This window comes from Schistocerca gregaria, chromosome 1 (assembly GCF_023897955.1).
Source record: "Schistocerca gregaria isolate iqSchGreg1 chromosome 1, iqSchGreg1.2, whole genome shotgun sequence".
NCBI classification, from domain to species: Eukaryota; Metazoa; Arthropoda; class Insecta; order Orthoptera; family Acrididae; genus Schistocerca; species Schistocerca gregaria.
In genome coordinates, this window is record NC_064920.1 from 95784894 (window position 1) to 95801804 (window position 16911).

At 43.0% G+C, this 16911-nt stretch overlaps 1 protein-coding gene across 1 annotated transcript in view; it reads left to right on the plus strand.

Annotated features, from left to right (window-relative positions):
* Positions 1 to 16911, plus strand: part of LOC126334172 (irregular chiasm C-roughest protein-like) — a 427129-nt gene that overhangs the window by 220035 nt on the left and 190183 nt on the right. The window contains exon 3 of the mRNA XM_049996810.1: positions 5804 to 6024. Within this exon, the coding sequence (XP_049852767.1) occupies positions 5804 to 6024 (221 nt within the window). The remainder of the gene's footprint in view (positions 1 to 5803; positions 6025 to 16911) is intronic.

Below are 16911 nucleotides of genomic sequence, written 5' to 3' on the forward strand. Positions count from 1 at the left end.
CTTAAAGTAACTGCACTACTTGACAAAAAAATTGAGCATCCAGAAGGGGAGAAAAAAAAAAACGAAGTGAAACTTAATGGGTGGATAGTGAATGTGACTTTATTTGAGTGATTACGAAATCGAATACACTGGCATATGACGTTGCGCCCCCTCTGGCTTGGATGCATCCAGTCATTGAGTTTCGTAATGGTGTCATAGGGATGCTGTAACTTCTCCGAGGCAAGGTGGCCCACAAACGAGCCACTGAGAGTCAAAGTGATACAACTCAATTTTTACCACTTCTGAGAAATGAAAGGTTCTGCGTTTCGTTTAATGTAAATGCATGCTTTACCATAATTCGTGATTCATATAATAATATAAATGAAATATTATAGTTATGTTTACTATAGACAATTTAGTTACTTCTACATCAAATACCTTTTTATAGTCCCTAAAAGTTTGAGTACCATTTTTCCTCTCAGAAATTTACTCATAGTGAAAGATAACGTGGTGTAAATCAAGAGTTGTACCACTCTTCTTAAAAGCATTTTGATTAAGTTGAATACCTGAGAAGGAATACGCTGTCTTTAATCTCCATAATGGCAAGTTATTATAAAACATAAATATAATGTGATAAAGTGAATCTGAGTCTGCACTTATTACTTAAATTATGCTCTTTACTCTCACAAATTGAGTTACAATAACTACATTATTGGTGTTAATTACTAGAATGCTATCCAGTGACCCTGTCTAATAGTTCAGCAGTGCGTTCATCTTCGGACTATAAATAAGCTGTTGTTTCTAAATGTCAAAATTTATTAAAATGTAATTCTTGTCATTCTGATATTTCAAGAGACTTTATGATGGAGCATGTCTGTTTACTCTCTTTCACCGTCCAGATCATCTTCCTCTGCCAAAGGGTCATTTTGTCCAGGTCCACCTTCCTGAGCCGAACTTGCAGATGTCAGTTAGTTGAAGAAAGCGTGGTGTACAGGAGGGATGTATGGGAGAAGTGTCATCATGTCTTTCAGCACAGCGTTGTTAAGGGGGATCAGTTCCATGGTTTGTGTATTTAATGTGAGACATCACTGCTTGATTAGTAGAGGCTTTAGCCTAGACATCATCATGGAGTACAGACGTTCCTTGTAAAGACAATTTCTGCTTTAATACCAACTGGATATTACAAATATACAGAAGGAAAACAATGCTTACAATTACTAGCTTCATTACAATGATGCCTTTTTGATTTTAGAGCGTAAATTAATACCCAAAACAACACAGAACAACAAGAACATGTGGCCTTGCCATTTGACTTAAACTACCATTACCGCGACAGCACTTCCTTCTGGCATGAGAGGAAGAATGCATTTGGAGTTCTCAGGTGCCACCTGTGGGAGTTATCCTTGTACACTTCTCCACACTAAATTTCCCATTGGGTAAGGTAAGTTGAACATCAATGCCCATAGGGTGTCAACATGTGGTGCGGTATTTTAGGTACGCAGGTAAATGGCCCATAACTCATCGAAGGTAATCTGACTTTGTACAGCGACATTGTGGATAATGTTTTACCCATACTAATGGACGATATTACACTTCAGACGAGGTTGTATATGTGGTTTCAGCACGATGGATGCCCAGCGCTTTATTCACGACTCTAGACACTTCGAGTAAACCGAGTGGTATAACTGAAAAACAGAAATATTTTGACTTAACCACGTTCGTTCTCAGCTGCTCAAATGTTGTAACTGGTCTTTGACACTCTGGACATTGGTACTGGGTTGTAGTTGATATTCGAGGTGGTCCCTCCCATTTCGTATGGACGAATGATCTGGAGATCCTGCTGTCCACTGCAGTACCTCAACATCAACGGACACACGTGTAATGTGCCTAAGAGCAGTCTCCTGTGGTTTAATGGCGCTGCCTCATGAGCGGCAACGCATCAGAGTGCAGAATGCCAATGACGTACCGTACTAACGTCAAGTGTCCTCAATCACAATTTGCCATGAGCTTAATTCATAGCCGGTAGCTCCCAAAAGCATGAAACCAAGAGTAATACCGCTCTCTATCCGAAAGATTGGACGGATGGAAGCTTGCCACAGGTTGCCACCACACTGGCTGGCAATGGTCATCCATGCAAGTACAGAACAGCGATTAATTGCTGGGGAACACAATGCGACGCCCGATCACGGTACCATATAAAGGCAGGCGTTTGTGAGGTGGTGCTAACGTCAGCGCTAATTCCCTAGTAGTACTTTTGCTGGCCCCCGTCAAGTCGTGCAGGATGACACAGTATGTATCAAGGGGTGTATTACTTGTTCTCGTATGGCGGGGACAGATGCGAAGGGGTTACGATGTACTTGGTGCACAGCCACTTCGATCCTCGTTTTGGTCAGACGTCGTCAGGTGCAATCTTAACACCTACCTCACGTTCCGACGCCGTCAGGCATCTGGTCTCTGTCGCATCCGAATAACGCAAAACTGTGGAAATGCGCAATTCATCAGCCAGCCAGTTGGTGAGCCACAATGAGGCCGCGTTCAAACTGTGTCAGGTTCTGATAACACTGTCTTACGCGAGGACAATGCATCACTGTGACCCTCATAGTAATCGCACACCATCTGACGCTGTTCAAGATCCTTATGTGTCCTAGCAGGCTTATAAACAAAGCTAAACACGAATAACGCTACTATACTTTGGTGGCCATTCTCCCTGACACAGAGAGCAGGAACTCTAACACTTACATACACGCCGATCACGTGTGCGTGCACAAAGTAACACTGACTTCTGGGCGCTTCACTATTTCTTGTCACACAGGGCAGTTCGAAACCCTAGTGTGTCCACGACGGCATGGTAGGCCGAGAAAGAACAGATGCCAGTCTGCAATACATGGCTATTGTATCACGTCTGTTAATGACCTGTTTTCCGCGTCCTATACTTCACTAGCAATGTGTGGACAAATTGAGAAACAGGATCAGACGGGAGGCGTAGTAAGGTTGTCTGTGGAGTGGCAATTACTACTGTGACTGGATGCCGCAGTAGTCAGCGCATCACCCCAGTCAGCATGAGATCCTAGTTGGAACCCGACCCAGTACAAATTTTCAGCCACGCGGGATTAGCCGAGCGGTCTTAGGCGCTGCAGTCATGGACTGTGGGGATGGTCCCAGCGGAGGTTCGAGTCCTCCCTCGGGCATGGGTGTGTGTGTTTGTACTTAGGATAATTTAAGTTAAGTTGCGTGTAAGCTTAGGAACTGATGACCTTAGCAGTTAAGTCCCTTAAGATTTCACACACATTTGAACTAATTTTCAGCTTTCCCCATATATTTAAACAAATGTCCACTGACAGCTAATCTTATCAATTCCTTTGTGTCTTTGCAGTTCAACCGAGTTTCATTGCAGGGGACCATTGGCGTTACTCCTCTTTTCTAGAGAGGTGTTAATTTTCAGTTGTACATCGCTCGGTATTAGGTTTTACTTCCACACTTTCTCTCACTTCCCTCTCTGTTCACACCGTCAGTGATGTTAAACATGATGACGTGTCTCATATTGACGTGCCAGAAACGTGAGTAATATGCAGAGGTGTACAAACTCTCCTTTCATTATGTCTGGCGTATCTCTGACGCTGCAGTTAAAGCAGCTCACCCTGCCGCAACGGAGACGCTAGAGTACACGTGTGCTGGAACGCAGTGGCTTAAGCAGACCAACTTGGTTTTCTGCTAGCCTGTCAAGCTTCAAGGGACCCGTTCAAGCTGCACCTGACAATGAGTTGCGTTACCAATCCAACGTGACTAGCCGGGTATGTGTATACGCGGACAGTTATTAAAAATTAGATAGACTGATAAGGTAACGAATGACATTCTGCGCAGTATCGGAGAGGAAAGGAATAATTGGAAAATACTGACAAGGAGGAGGGACAGGGTGATAGGACATCTGTTAGACATCAGGGAATGACTTTCATGGTAGTAGTGGGAGCTATAGAGGTTAAAAACTGTAGTGTAAGATGGAGTAGGAATACATCCAATAAATAATTGAGGACGTAGGATTCCAATTGCTCCTCTGAGGTGAAGAGATTGGAACAGGAGGTGAATTCCTGGCGGTCCCCGTCAAACCCGTCAGAAGACTGATGACTCAAATAAAGTTATCATTTATCATAATGGCAAGAGCAGAAAAATGAACAAACCAAACATACAGGACAAATTAGAGTTGGTGAGTCTATACCACTCAGGGAACAGAGTCCAAGTCCGGCATGGAAAAGGTTTTCGTGTATATATGAGGCAACTTCAAATACATCGTTACGTGTCTGGCGATGCAAGTCGGGCAAAACGTTACTAAAACTTCATTCGAGATCCTCGAATATCTTACTACTAGTTTGTAAATTTGACCCACTGTGTGCTAAATCTTGAGGTCATTTAGCGGTATATAGACATTTTAAATGTAGGGTTAACATTGAGTGAAGTAGGGAAAAAAATATGGCTCATTGGGTATTGAAAACTACGTTCTGATGGTATGCAACGTGATGCGGAGAAAGCTTAGTATGGTAGAGAAGCTTCTTGTTTCAGAAATATATTTAATAGACTACTATAATATGAATAACGATCTTCGCGTTTGCTAAAATGAATTTCTTGAATCTAGAGCTATTTTGGCAACTTAGAATGAAGTCAGCAAACCCGCAATACACACCCTTGAAAAAGTAATTATAATTGTTGTGACTGTGGTCATATGTGGCTGAAACACATTAAAGTTACAAAAACTAAACTTCCAAAATCTTACTTTCGTTGCCTTTACGGTACAATAGACATCTTCTGGTTCTTAGGTACAAAGGATTTCGACTTTCAGATACGGTTCTGCTTAGTGCAGAAAACATGCATTAGAGGTGACCAGATCGTGTTTAGAACTGAGAATGGCCAGAACTAGTCGAAAATGATTCAAATGGCTCTGCAAACTATGGGACTCTACATCTTAGGTCATCAGTCCCCTAAAAATTAGACCTACTTAAACCTAATCAACCTAAGAGCATCACACAACTCCATGCCCGAGGCAGGATTCGAACCTGCAACCGTAGCAGTCTCGCAGTTCCGGACTGAAGCGCCTAGAACAGCTCGGCCACCGCAGAACCAGTTGAAAGAGGGTGAAATTGGCGAGATAAATATTTGATATCGATATAAAAAAGTATATCAGAAATACGCCAAGATAATAGGATACATAATTAATCCGTCATGATCTAAACCATGTAGTGGGCCTTGAGCGCACCGACAGATAGCCTTGGCAGTACAACATAGGGCCACCTTTACAAAACTACGGTAAGAGCCGCAGACGGCACAATGTACCCGGTTGCCCTGGTGTCTGTTTTACATTGTATGTGGTTCTATGGCTGATGGGTCTCGTATCGAGCTATTTTTACACAATCTGATGATGCCCCAAATGGATGAAAAGTTTCACTGACATAAATTAATTTAGCAACCGTGACTGTTTTTGTTTTGAAACTTTTCATCAACTTCCGAACCATGTTCACAGCACTACAGGAAGCGTACAGAAGAAGCTGCTACGTAGCGTAGCACAGAGAGAACATGGGCATGCAAACAAAATTGTTTTAGCGTGAATGGGTTGGGCATACCTTAGGTTGTATGTGGGGCAAGCAGCATGCCCGTTCTGTTGCTAATGTGCGGCAGCTTGCGTGCCTGGCTAACAAGCAAGCATCGGCGAGTTACAGGAGGAATGTGTACACATCCGGCAGTACATGCTCCAGGCACTGGACAGTTGTCTGGGTCAACAGATGTTCCAAAACGCAACGCACTTGCCAACGAGTGGTTTGTGTTGCGCTTGCCGCAGTGTCGCTGCCGGCGAGCTTCTGGCACGAGCTGTCGCCGGGCCCGGGCGCCACGGAGCCGTCCTACGACGACGGATCCCTGCTGACACTGAGCTCGACGCCCAGCGAGCCGCCGCCGCCCTTCTTCGAGCCGCCCGACGTCAACTGCACCGCCGTCACTGCACAGCTCGGCGCTGAGGTCTTCCTACCCTGTCGAGTCCGCGGTTTGCGTCCCGGCCTTACCGTAAGTACAGTACAGCGTCGCCACACCCAGCTTCTGCTACACAACGTGGACTTGTTAGTAGTGTACGGTAAAGGGCCACGCGCTAAGGATAAACATTGGCGTCAATGGCCCGACTATCTAATCATAATGAAACGTGGTCAGCGACATTTCATAATCATCGCTTAAGTATTGCGTGTGTTCCTTCTTTATCAATGACCCACACCATTTTGTTTTGACGGATCTAACAGCAAGCTGCGTCCCCGTGTGCGGGAATTTCACTGCCCACCAAGACTGCAAATATTTGTACGCAATCAGTTAAACAAATACACTAAGAATCCAAACAATGAAAGATTATTAATTTTAATCACGTAAAAGGTCCACGCAGAGGACACCAAGTGAAAAAGCTACCCCTTATGTTTCAGATCTAGACTGACATAAAAATGTGAAGGAACTTTTAATCAGAACTCAGGAAGGACTTGTAGTCTAAGGTTTATTGACCTTAAACATGACAAGACAACAAAATTATTAAAGAAACTTAATATTTTTTTTTATCAAACGCCTTTCCAACATGGGCTCTATGGTGGACAAAGTGATCTGCTGGGGATCGACACACGACACTAACCAGAACACTACTCGCTCTATCTGACTTCATACATAAGTATCCAGGTTATGGCATCAAACTGCTCCACCACCAAGCATCTATATTCTACCGTAAAAAAAAGAAAAAAAAGAAAAATTTGCTTCGAAAGAACAGGGTGCTGAAAACTAGATATTATAGCCCTACGTCGGAGCAGCAAATACTTTTTCATCCTACTGGTCAAGGCAGCACACCCCGATGCATTCGGGGACTGAAGTCATGGACGGCGGCAATCTGTTATTAAGAACGTGTTCCAAAAAAGTGAAAGTACATGGTCTTCAGAACACAGGTACTTCCCTAAGAGCTTCTGAAACCCTACTCAAGACAAATAAGTACACGCACGCATCACTCGTTGTGAGCATGATGATACAAGCTGACGGTTCAGAAGGTGACTGGCAGAGGCTCTAAGATGCACCCTAGCAAAGGAGCCACATCTCACCGATTAGGTGGAGACCTGCAGCTCTTTACTAGCGAAGCGCCAGTGCAAGAGACTTGTACAAGCGTGACGATCTCCCTTTCTCTGTGATTCCTCCACAGCTGAATTCCAAACGCACATTTCTCTTTTTTTGACTTCCCCCACTTTCGCACAAGCCAATCACGAGCTGGAGCCTAGAGTTCTAAACTCAAAGAATGGTCTTTGCACTGCAAACCGATTTGACCAATCAGAGACTTTATAATTAATTGGCAGACAACAGAAAAAGTTCAGAATTGCGGCCTCTTTCGCACACATTTGCCGTGTCTTTTGCCAACACAATACAGGGTGGAAGCACAGCTCTCCATAAACAGATTGTTATCTCCCCTGTTGCGTCCATTTCAATCTTTGCAATGGTCATAAACCAGCATTGACCAAACATGTTTTTCAACAGAGTCTGGTCGTCTGGACGCCAGTTTCCCTGTCCCACGGTCAATTGCCGAACGTTTACATTTCTTTTGGCAGCTTGCTCGATAACAAGGCCTACAATGCGCTGTCGGCGACTTTTCTGCGCTAGACCGTATACCTGGACGTCTGCCCCCTCTCTGGGGCCTAGCTAATGTGTTTTGCACAATGCGTCCACTGCACACAGCCGTCTGGAAATGTCTCCTAGTCGTTCCTTGGAAAAAAAAGAAATGCGCTTTGTTGGCGCACCAATGCCATGCTTTTACTGCAGTCGTTTAAGTCAGCACCGTGTTCCTTCGAACGCATGTAAAGCTTACCTTATATCTTTCCCTAGAGCACGCAAACAAGACCATAAACTGCTGCCCACCATTTCGTCACAATGCATGCAGTCAAATCGCCGTAGATCGTATTCCCTACAACGAATCAGAAGTGGGATTGCCCTGCAATCTCTCATGGTTGCATTTATTTGGCCACGAAAGAGTATAAGCAGCTGATAGTAAAACAGAAAAAATGTAAAGAATATAGAATGTAATCAACTGCAACATGCATAACAGTAGACAAATACGTTCTTCGTTGTTCTGCAACTTACCTGATTTACATACACATTCTGACAGGTTGTTAATGTGCTCAGAATGGGGGTGTGACCACTCTGGCATCAATACAGGCCTGACAATGACAGCTCATGCTGTGAGGGATGTCGTCACTCTCATGCTGGTGCAAAGACGCCCATTCATCTTTCAGAGCTGCTCACAAGTCTTGGAGAGTGGTTGGTGAATGCTGACGTGATGCAACCATCTCCCTAGTGCATCTCAGACAAGCTTTATGAGATTCAAATCGAAAGAACGAGTAGGCCACACCATGCGTGCAATATCTTCCGTTTTCAAAAGATTGAGCATCATCGTCCATCAGTATGAACTCTGGGCCTACAGCACCTCGCAACAACCGTGCATGAGATCCTGGAATCTCCACACGGCACCTTACAGAACATTTACAATTTCATGAAGAGGTGTCGTAGTGGTCAACATATTCCTTGTCCATACCATTACGGATCCTCCTCAATATCGGTCTCTTTCCACAATCTTTGGGTCTCAAAATCGTGTTCGACGTTCGCTCTAGAAGCGAATCCTTTTGAATCACTGTCCTGACCAAATGGTAACTGACCTGTGAAAAGGACATTGGCAAGCCGTTCGCTCGTCCATGTGACATGTTGACGGGTCCACTATGGATGTACCCTTCTGTGAAGCCACGCCAGAGGTAAACAGACATAGGTCTCCAACAATAAGGGCGAATCTGGTGAAGCCTTCTGTACACCGATGCTGCGAGTTAAGTTGCCAGTTGCAGTGCAGTAGTAAGGCGGTACCGCCGTGTCCTTACAGCCAAATAACGGACAACTCTTTCTGATGTGACACGTGGTTGGGCCTGTCATGATCTCCACGATACATTGTCCGTCCCTATAAACTGTCATCTTGTCCGAGGAACAACAGAACAAAAACCATCTGGCCACATTAGTTTGCCTCTATCCTGTTTCGATTCTTCCTGTGCCCCTCTACAGTAGCAAGTCTATATTAGTCTTCTCTGAGCCATACTGAACTGTCTGTGTCTTCGCCCATAGCGACTGTGGATGTGGGACTACCATGAAAACACCACCCAGCTTGAATGGTGCCCTGACGCCACTGCTGGCCGCTTTGTCCCTTTGTCGGAATGCCATCTTGCGTACAGTAGACGATCGTAACGACAGCTGCTGACGGTTTGCAGAATTATATCGTGAATTAGACAGAGGAAATAGCAATTTGTTGTTTTAATTTTAGACACCATTGTATGTTGTGTGGAACTGACCACTACATATCACTAAAGGCAGCCCCGACAGTATAAAATGAGGCGATACGTATTTTGCTGACCGTTGAGAAGAAGTAACGGCAGACTGAGACGGTCAAGAGAGCACAGTGACTTTGAATGTGGAACAGTTACTGGATTTCGCCGGAGCAACACAGGCATCGGGATCATTTCAAGCCATCTAAAGGTGCACAACTTGACTGTTTCTGATTTGACTGTTCCAGCATGTTTTCGCCTAACATAAGCTACAGTGGCCTCTTTTAATCGCAAGATGACACTTTTCGACACGCCCATTACTACGGCTAAAATAGTGATACTTTTATGCAGTATAACTGCTCGTCCACGGTCTAAGGCGTCAAATGATCACTTGCAGACATGTTTCTGTACCACACATAATGTTGCACTTATTGATTCCCGAACAAACTTAATCAAACGCTGTGCTGCATGAACAGGCGAATGCATACATAGCTTTTGCACACAGGATTTTCTGCAGCTAACACGTCCCGCCCCACGCATTTCTTATACTACCATTGGTTGGGTGTTTCACAACGACTTTTGGTTGCTTGGTAGCATGTAGCAGTTGTTCCTTAGCAAATATCAGTGATTTTTGCGGTTGTCAGGCAGTGTATTTTACAACATTGCCCGTTGCGTGCACTATGAGAACAGTTTGGCAACTATGACTTTTTGCATCAGCATGACAATGCACCCTCGCAAAGCTGCATCTGTGAGGCAGACAATAACATTTCTGAATTGGACTCGTTAGCCCAGAGTCCTGACATGAACCCAATGGAACATCTTGGGGATGACTCAGAAAGTCGGCATCGCTCCAGACCTAAGCGACCAGCTTCGTTACCTTCTGTGTTTTCGGCTTTTGTTGAAATAGTCTACCATTCCTCCCAACCCCAGACATTCAGACTCATTATTGAAAGTGTCCCCAGCAGAGTTCAAGGTCACAAAGGCGAAGGATATACACACCCTATGTTTATTTCCACTAATAGTTGTCTGGATAATTTAATTAGACTAGCTTTGAGTTCTGGCCCTGAGAGGCGATTTGGAACCAACGGACCGCCATGTCGTCCTCTAGCAATGACATCTTGCCAGTTCGGTAAGGATGAGAAAGAATGCAATAGAAGAATTTGAAATGGGGTGCTACACAACATAGTTGGAAATTAGGTCCAATGAGTAGATAAGAAATGAGGATGTTTCGCGAAAAATCATCGAAAACGGACATATGGGGAAAGTATTCAAGAAGAAGAAGGGGCAGAATGATTGGATGCGAGTCGTCATAGAAGAACTTTCCGTGGTACTCGAGTGAGCTGTACAGAGATGAAAACTGTAGGACACATATTGTGTTGTACGTAAGAAACAACTGAGGATTTCGGATGACAGTGCTACTCTGAGGTGAAGCGGTTGGCAAAGCAAAAGAAGTCGTGCCGAGCGGCATCGGACCACTCGCAAGACCGATGGCACAAGTATAATTGGAGGGGAATAGCCTCAGATGCTTTCCCTTTAGTTATCAGTTTTCCATACTTTGCACACTGGTAGCTTGTTAGTTGATATAAAGGAGACTAAGTGAGCTCTCTTTTATTCCTTAGTCCCCTTAGAAAAAAAAAAGTTCTCCATCGCCCTCATAATCGATAGGTCAGTTCGTGCAAAAAATCCTGAAGAATTTGAAATGAGGTACTACACAATGAAGTTGAAAATTAGGACGAATGAGAAAATGAAAAATGCGGAGGTCGTCTGAAAAATCGACGAAAAGGGAAACAGCAACTCCTTTCACGCTGATCATCTGCCACCCTACCTAAAACTTCTTTCCTCATTACCTTAGCCTGCTTCATCCTGACCCACAACTTCTTCACTTTTGGAGGCCAGAAATATCAACAATTAAAGGGAACAGCCATGGGTACCAGGATGGCCCTCTCGTACGCCAACCTATTCATGGGTCGCTTAGAGGAAGCTTTCTAGGTTACCCAGGCCTGCCAACCCAAAGTTTGGTACAGGTTGATTGATGACATCTTCATGATCTGGACTCACAGTGAAGAAGAACTCCAGAATTTCCTCGCCAACCTCAACTCCTTTGGTTCCATCAGATTCACCTGGTCCTACTCCAAATCCCATGCCACTTTCCTTGACGTTGACCTCCATCTGTCAAATGGCCAGCTTCACACGTCGATACACATCAAACCCACCAACAAGCAACAGTACCTCCATTATGACAGCTGCCACCCATTCCACATCAAACGGTCCCTTCCCTATGGCCTAGGTCTTCGTGGCAAACTCTGCTCCAGTCCGGAATCCCTGAACCATTACCCCAACAAACTGAAAACAGCTTTCGCATCCCACAACTAACCTCCCGACCTGGTATAGAAGCAAAGAACCAGAGCCACTTCCTCATCCCCTCAAACCCAGAACCTCCCACAGAAGGACTACAAAACTGCCCCACTTTTAACAGGATACTTTCTGGGACTGGATTAGACTCTGAATGTGGCTCTCCAGCAGGGACGACTTCGTCAAATCCTGCCCTGAAATGAGATCCTTCCGTCATGAAATCCTGCCCACTCCACCAAGAGTGTATTTCCGCCGTCCACCTAACCTTCGCAAGCTCTTAGTTCATCCCTATGAAATCCCCAAACCACCTTCCCTACCTTCTGGCTGCTACCCTTGTAACCGCCCCTGGTGTAAAACCTGTCCCATTCACCCTCCCACCACCACCTACTCCAGTCCTGTAACCCGGAAGGTGTACACAATCAAAGGCAGAGCCACGTGTGAAAACACACACGTGATTTAGCAACTGACCTGCCTACACTTTGAAGTTTTCTATGTGGGAATGACGAGCAACAAACTGTCCATTCTCATGAATGGACACAGGCAGACAGTGTTTGTTGGTAATGAGGATCACCCTGTGGCTAAACATGCCTTGGTGCACGGCCAGCATATCTTGGCACAGTGTTACATCGTCCGGGTTATCTGGATACTTCCCACTAACACCAACCTGTCAGAACTCCGGAGATGGGAACTTGCCCTTCAGTATATCCTCTCTTCTTGTTATCCGCCAGGCCTCAACCTTCGCTAATTTCAAGTTGCCGCCGCTCAAACCTCAACTGTCTTTCAACAGCATCTTTGCCTCTGTACTTCCGCCACGACTGACGTCTCTGCCCAAACTCTTTGCATTTACAAATGTCCGTTTGTGTCTGTGTATGTGCGGATGGATATGTGTGTGTGTGTGTGTGTGCGAGTGTATACCTGTCCTTTTCCCCCCTAAGATAAGTCGTTCCACTCCCGGGATTGGAATGACTCCTTACCCTCTCCCTTAAAACCCACATCCTTTCGTTTTTCCCTCTCCTTCCCTTTTTTCCTGCAGAAGCAACCGTTGGTTGCGAAAGCTTGAATTTTATGTGTATGTTTGTGTTTGTTTGTGTGTCTATCGACCTGCCAGCGCTTTTGTTTGGTACGTCACATCATCTTTGTGTGTGTGTGTGTGTGTGTGTGTGTGTGTGTGTGTGTGTGTGTGTGTGAAACGTTGGTCTTGTTCGCTTTGTGTACACTAGGCTGAGGTGACACAAGTCATGGGACAGGCTTACTTCTTAACACCCAGTCGGACCTTCTTTCGCCCGAGGTAGTGTAGCAACTCTGCATAGCGCCGACACAACAAGTCTCTGGAAGTCCCTGCAGAAACACAGACCTATGGTGCCTTTTTAGTCGTGCACAGTTAAAAAAGTGTCCACAGTGCTGGATGTTGTGCACGAAATGATCTCTCGATTATGTCCTACAGGATTTCTGTCGGTCGATGCGGGTGCACTATGTTCTTCTAATCATTCACGAACACTTGTTGTCTAATGAGATGAGGAGGAGCCAGTTTCAGCTCCTGGTGCCATCAGAGAAAGTAGCACCGAATGTACCGTACTTCTATGCCGTCATTCTGTCGCTTCTTCTTCTCAACTATTTTCCACCTGTTTCCCTTTTCGTAAATATATCTTTTACCTGCAAGTTTACTTAATGTATTGAGACTACGGCCTAAAGTCTCTCTCTTATATGTAATTAGCCATTCTTCATAAATTGCCAGTGGTACTGAAACGTCCCCTTAGAAAATTATACATGACTGTGCTCTAACTGACACACAACATTTTTAGCGCAACGCAATCTGACTTTCAATAATCTCTACAAACGAATGGCCCTGACTAACATTAACTTATACCTTTCACAAATCACTTACCTCACCACAAATCTTCGTTACTCGAACTACTGAATTACAGCGAGCGCCACTACTGCTAGCTAAATAAAAGATTCAAACTACTGATAGGTTACAGTTAGCAAATGAAAGATTTTAATAGAGAAGAAACGATGTATTTACGTTAATAGTCATAATACATATATCAGTTCATGACATCAATTCTTACAAATTTCAAAACTCCGCCATCTCTCTCCCCACGTCCACCACTGCTGGCGGCTCACCTCCAACTGCGCACCACTACGCGCTGTTAACATCCAGCTGCCCAACACTACAATGGCGAGTATTACAACAATGCCAACCAGCCACAGATTGCACATATCAAAGCAAATGATTCTTCATACAAAGCGCTATGTGGCGTTACCAATAAAAAAACCTTAACAGCCTACTTACATAGCCCCCATACTCAATACAATAAAATTTACAAAATGTTTTGGGCAGTGGCCAATACAGATTTGAAAATTTTTTTCATAATTACTATAACAAAGAAATGAAATGCACACAGTTATCGATACAATGTTGGTCAAAAGCTGAAATTATCTCACAGACCATAAAGACAGTGCTGATTATTCATCAAAGTAAAATTGCAGTGTTTATCTCAAAGTCTGAGTAGTAAAAGAACCTGTACAAGGAAGTAGTGGATTTCCATGCAGTCTTGAAGAAGTAGTGTGGTCCTTCCAACAGAAAGACAGTGCTGAGTCTTGACATGCAGACAGGTAATGGGCCACAACAGAGCAAACCCACAGCAGAGTCAGTCGAGATTTGAAGAATATTGGTAGGTAGGTCAACACAGAGTAGACCCATTGTAGTCCTGGTAGAGATTGCGGTATTGGTGGGACAACCGGAGGTGCAGACCCACTGCAGTCCTTGTAGAAATAATGGTATTGGCGAGTCATCAAAGGTCTTTGTAGAGATAGCCAGAAGCCATCTGTTGCGACTCTGCAGGTGCACAATCACCATCGAAGAGTCTTGTGGAGAATATAGCAAGTCCATCAACCACCACCTGTGCACTCACAAAGTTTTTGGAATTGTCCTTAGAACCAGCAATGCTGTTAACCAGTCCCTTGCTGAATTATCAACATATGTGCAACATATGTGCAAACACAGTCCCGACTTCTCACATATTATCCATACACTATGACCATCAGAAAAGTGTGCAGTGAAAAGATAGTTAATTTGAAGAACTGGTGTCTATATTTATAAATTTAAAACATAATAATACAATTACAAAGGCACAAAATATATCATTAAAGAACATAACAATACAGATAACATTTGTAGTAAAATGGGCTTTACAAAAGAATAGAAATAAACATATACAATAGTGTTACAGGAATTATGACATAAGTAAATACATAAAAGATCAGAATAATTAATGAAACATCAACTTCACTCATGAGCATTAAAACAGAACAGAACAAATAATGTCTAAACATCTTTACAAAGAAAATAACATATTATCAGAAAAATTCTACAACGGAAATCTTATTACCTAAACACATAAAGACAGGACAAACACAGATTCACATAGCGTAATAACACAAAATACAGGACAGGGTTTGTTTTCAGTGTGACATTTGGTACTCCAGTCCAACGCAAAACGTCATTCCGTAAATCTTTCGTCTTATCTCAACATTTGTTTCCACCAAAAAAATCCTATCCGAGCATGCTTTCAGTATTTTGTTCACATCCTCTTTCAAAAATAGTTTTCCTCCACTGTACACTACTTTTTTGGCCAAATCATTTTCTTATAGCTTCTCAATGCATTTCTTCCAATTCATCAGAACTCTTTCTCTTTTATAGCCTACCCCACCTTAAGCTAACTTAAATCTACTGAGCTCAGATGCTAAACTAAGGGAGGAGGCACTGCAGCAGCACAAAACAGTTAATACCAACAGCAATGAAAAAAAAATTGAAGTTGTCAAAGCAAGCAGAAATATTAAAACTAATATAAAGCAATAAAAAAATGGAAGTTGTCAAACCAAACAGCAATATTACAACTAATATAAGGTAATGCGCAGTAAACAAGAAAAATGAATCCATAGTAAAACTGGCTTAGCAGAGTAATATAAAGTCAAATTCAGTAACATTATGGCTGGCAAACAGCAACAGCAAATGCAATAACTTTTACCTAAACATGACAAAGCTCAAGCAGAAAACATATTACAGTAAAAATGACCATGTTTAATACCTACATCACATCTTACACTAGGGTGATGCATCACGAGAACTTATTCTAGCATTCTAGCAGCCAAGTTACCAAATTGTAAAAAAAATATATAAATAAATAAATATTTATGCAGTTCCTGTGAAGGGAAATGTCGATTTATGTTCCCTCGTTTTCTTGGAAGTAGATCATATTTTTTTTTATTTTTACTGGATCTGTAGGCATAAAATGCCTATATTAGTAGATCTATTAAATTTTATTTTAACCAATGTTGCAGTGCAGCTAGAAACTAGATATTAAACAAAATAGGCAAAGCAAGGCGTGAAATGTCATTCGCTAGCCATAAGGCATTTCATAATGCAGTAAACAATCTTCCTACTAGCAAGACAATAGACATGAAACGTTGCTCATCATTTCATTTCAGTAAATAACATAAATTAAGAACTCTACAATGTAATCATGTTTTCAAGTTTGAGGGTGTCGTATTTACTATGCTTTCTACAAAGGAATGTCAATAGCGAGGATAATGGCTTCTTTTTTTTCTTACCTATGCCTCTGAAAGGCACACACTAATGGCTTTTTCCCCAGGCGACTGTCGCACAGCTGGGTGCTCACGACGCATTACGTGCAGGTGGTCACTTACCTTTTTTATTGAAAAATTTGCGACAGCAGTTTCCGCTACAGTGACAGTCTCATATAAAAATATTTTCACAGGTTGAGAATTTGAGTTACAAATCTGTAGAAACAAAATCCTTTAAATATAATAGTGTCCAAAAAATTTTCACCAGCATAATGATACATTCACGCATATACATACATTTCATAACTCTTAAAGTACGATTCTCGGTTTCCAACATCCTTTTCCACAAACCAGAGTCCCTAACCACTACTCATTATTCCTTACCTTATTACACATATACATATTCGTCGACACTTCTTCAATATTTCATCATAACAAATACATAGCATAACCAAACAACTCATATAACATCAGCTTAAACATACCTCAGCAGCATAATTCACATCGGCGTCGTAATAATAACATCATAACACCTCAGTCAAATCTAAAAACGTCATAGCATTCTGCAATAATTTCCAAACCTAAAAAAAAATTCTCTGCTCATGTCAAAAGTGTCATCTACCTCAAATGTACTTTAAAAATCATG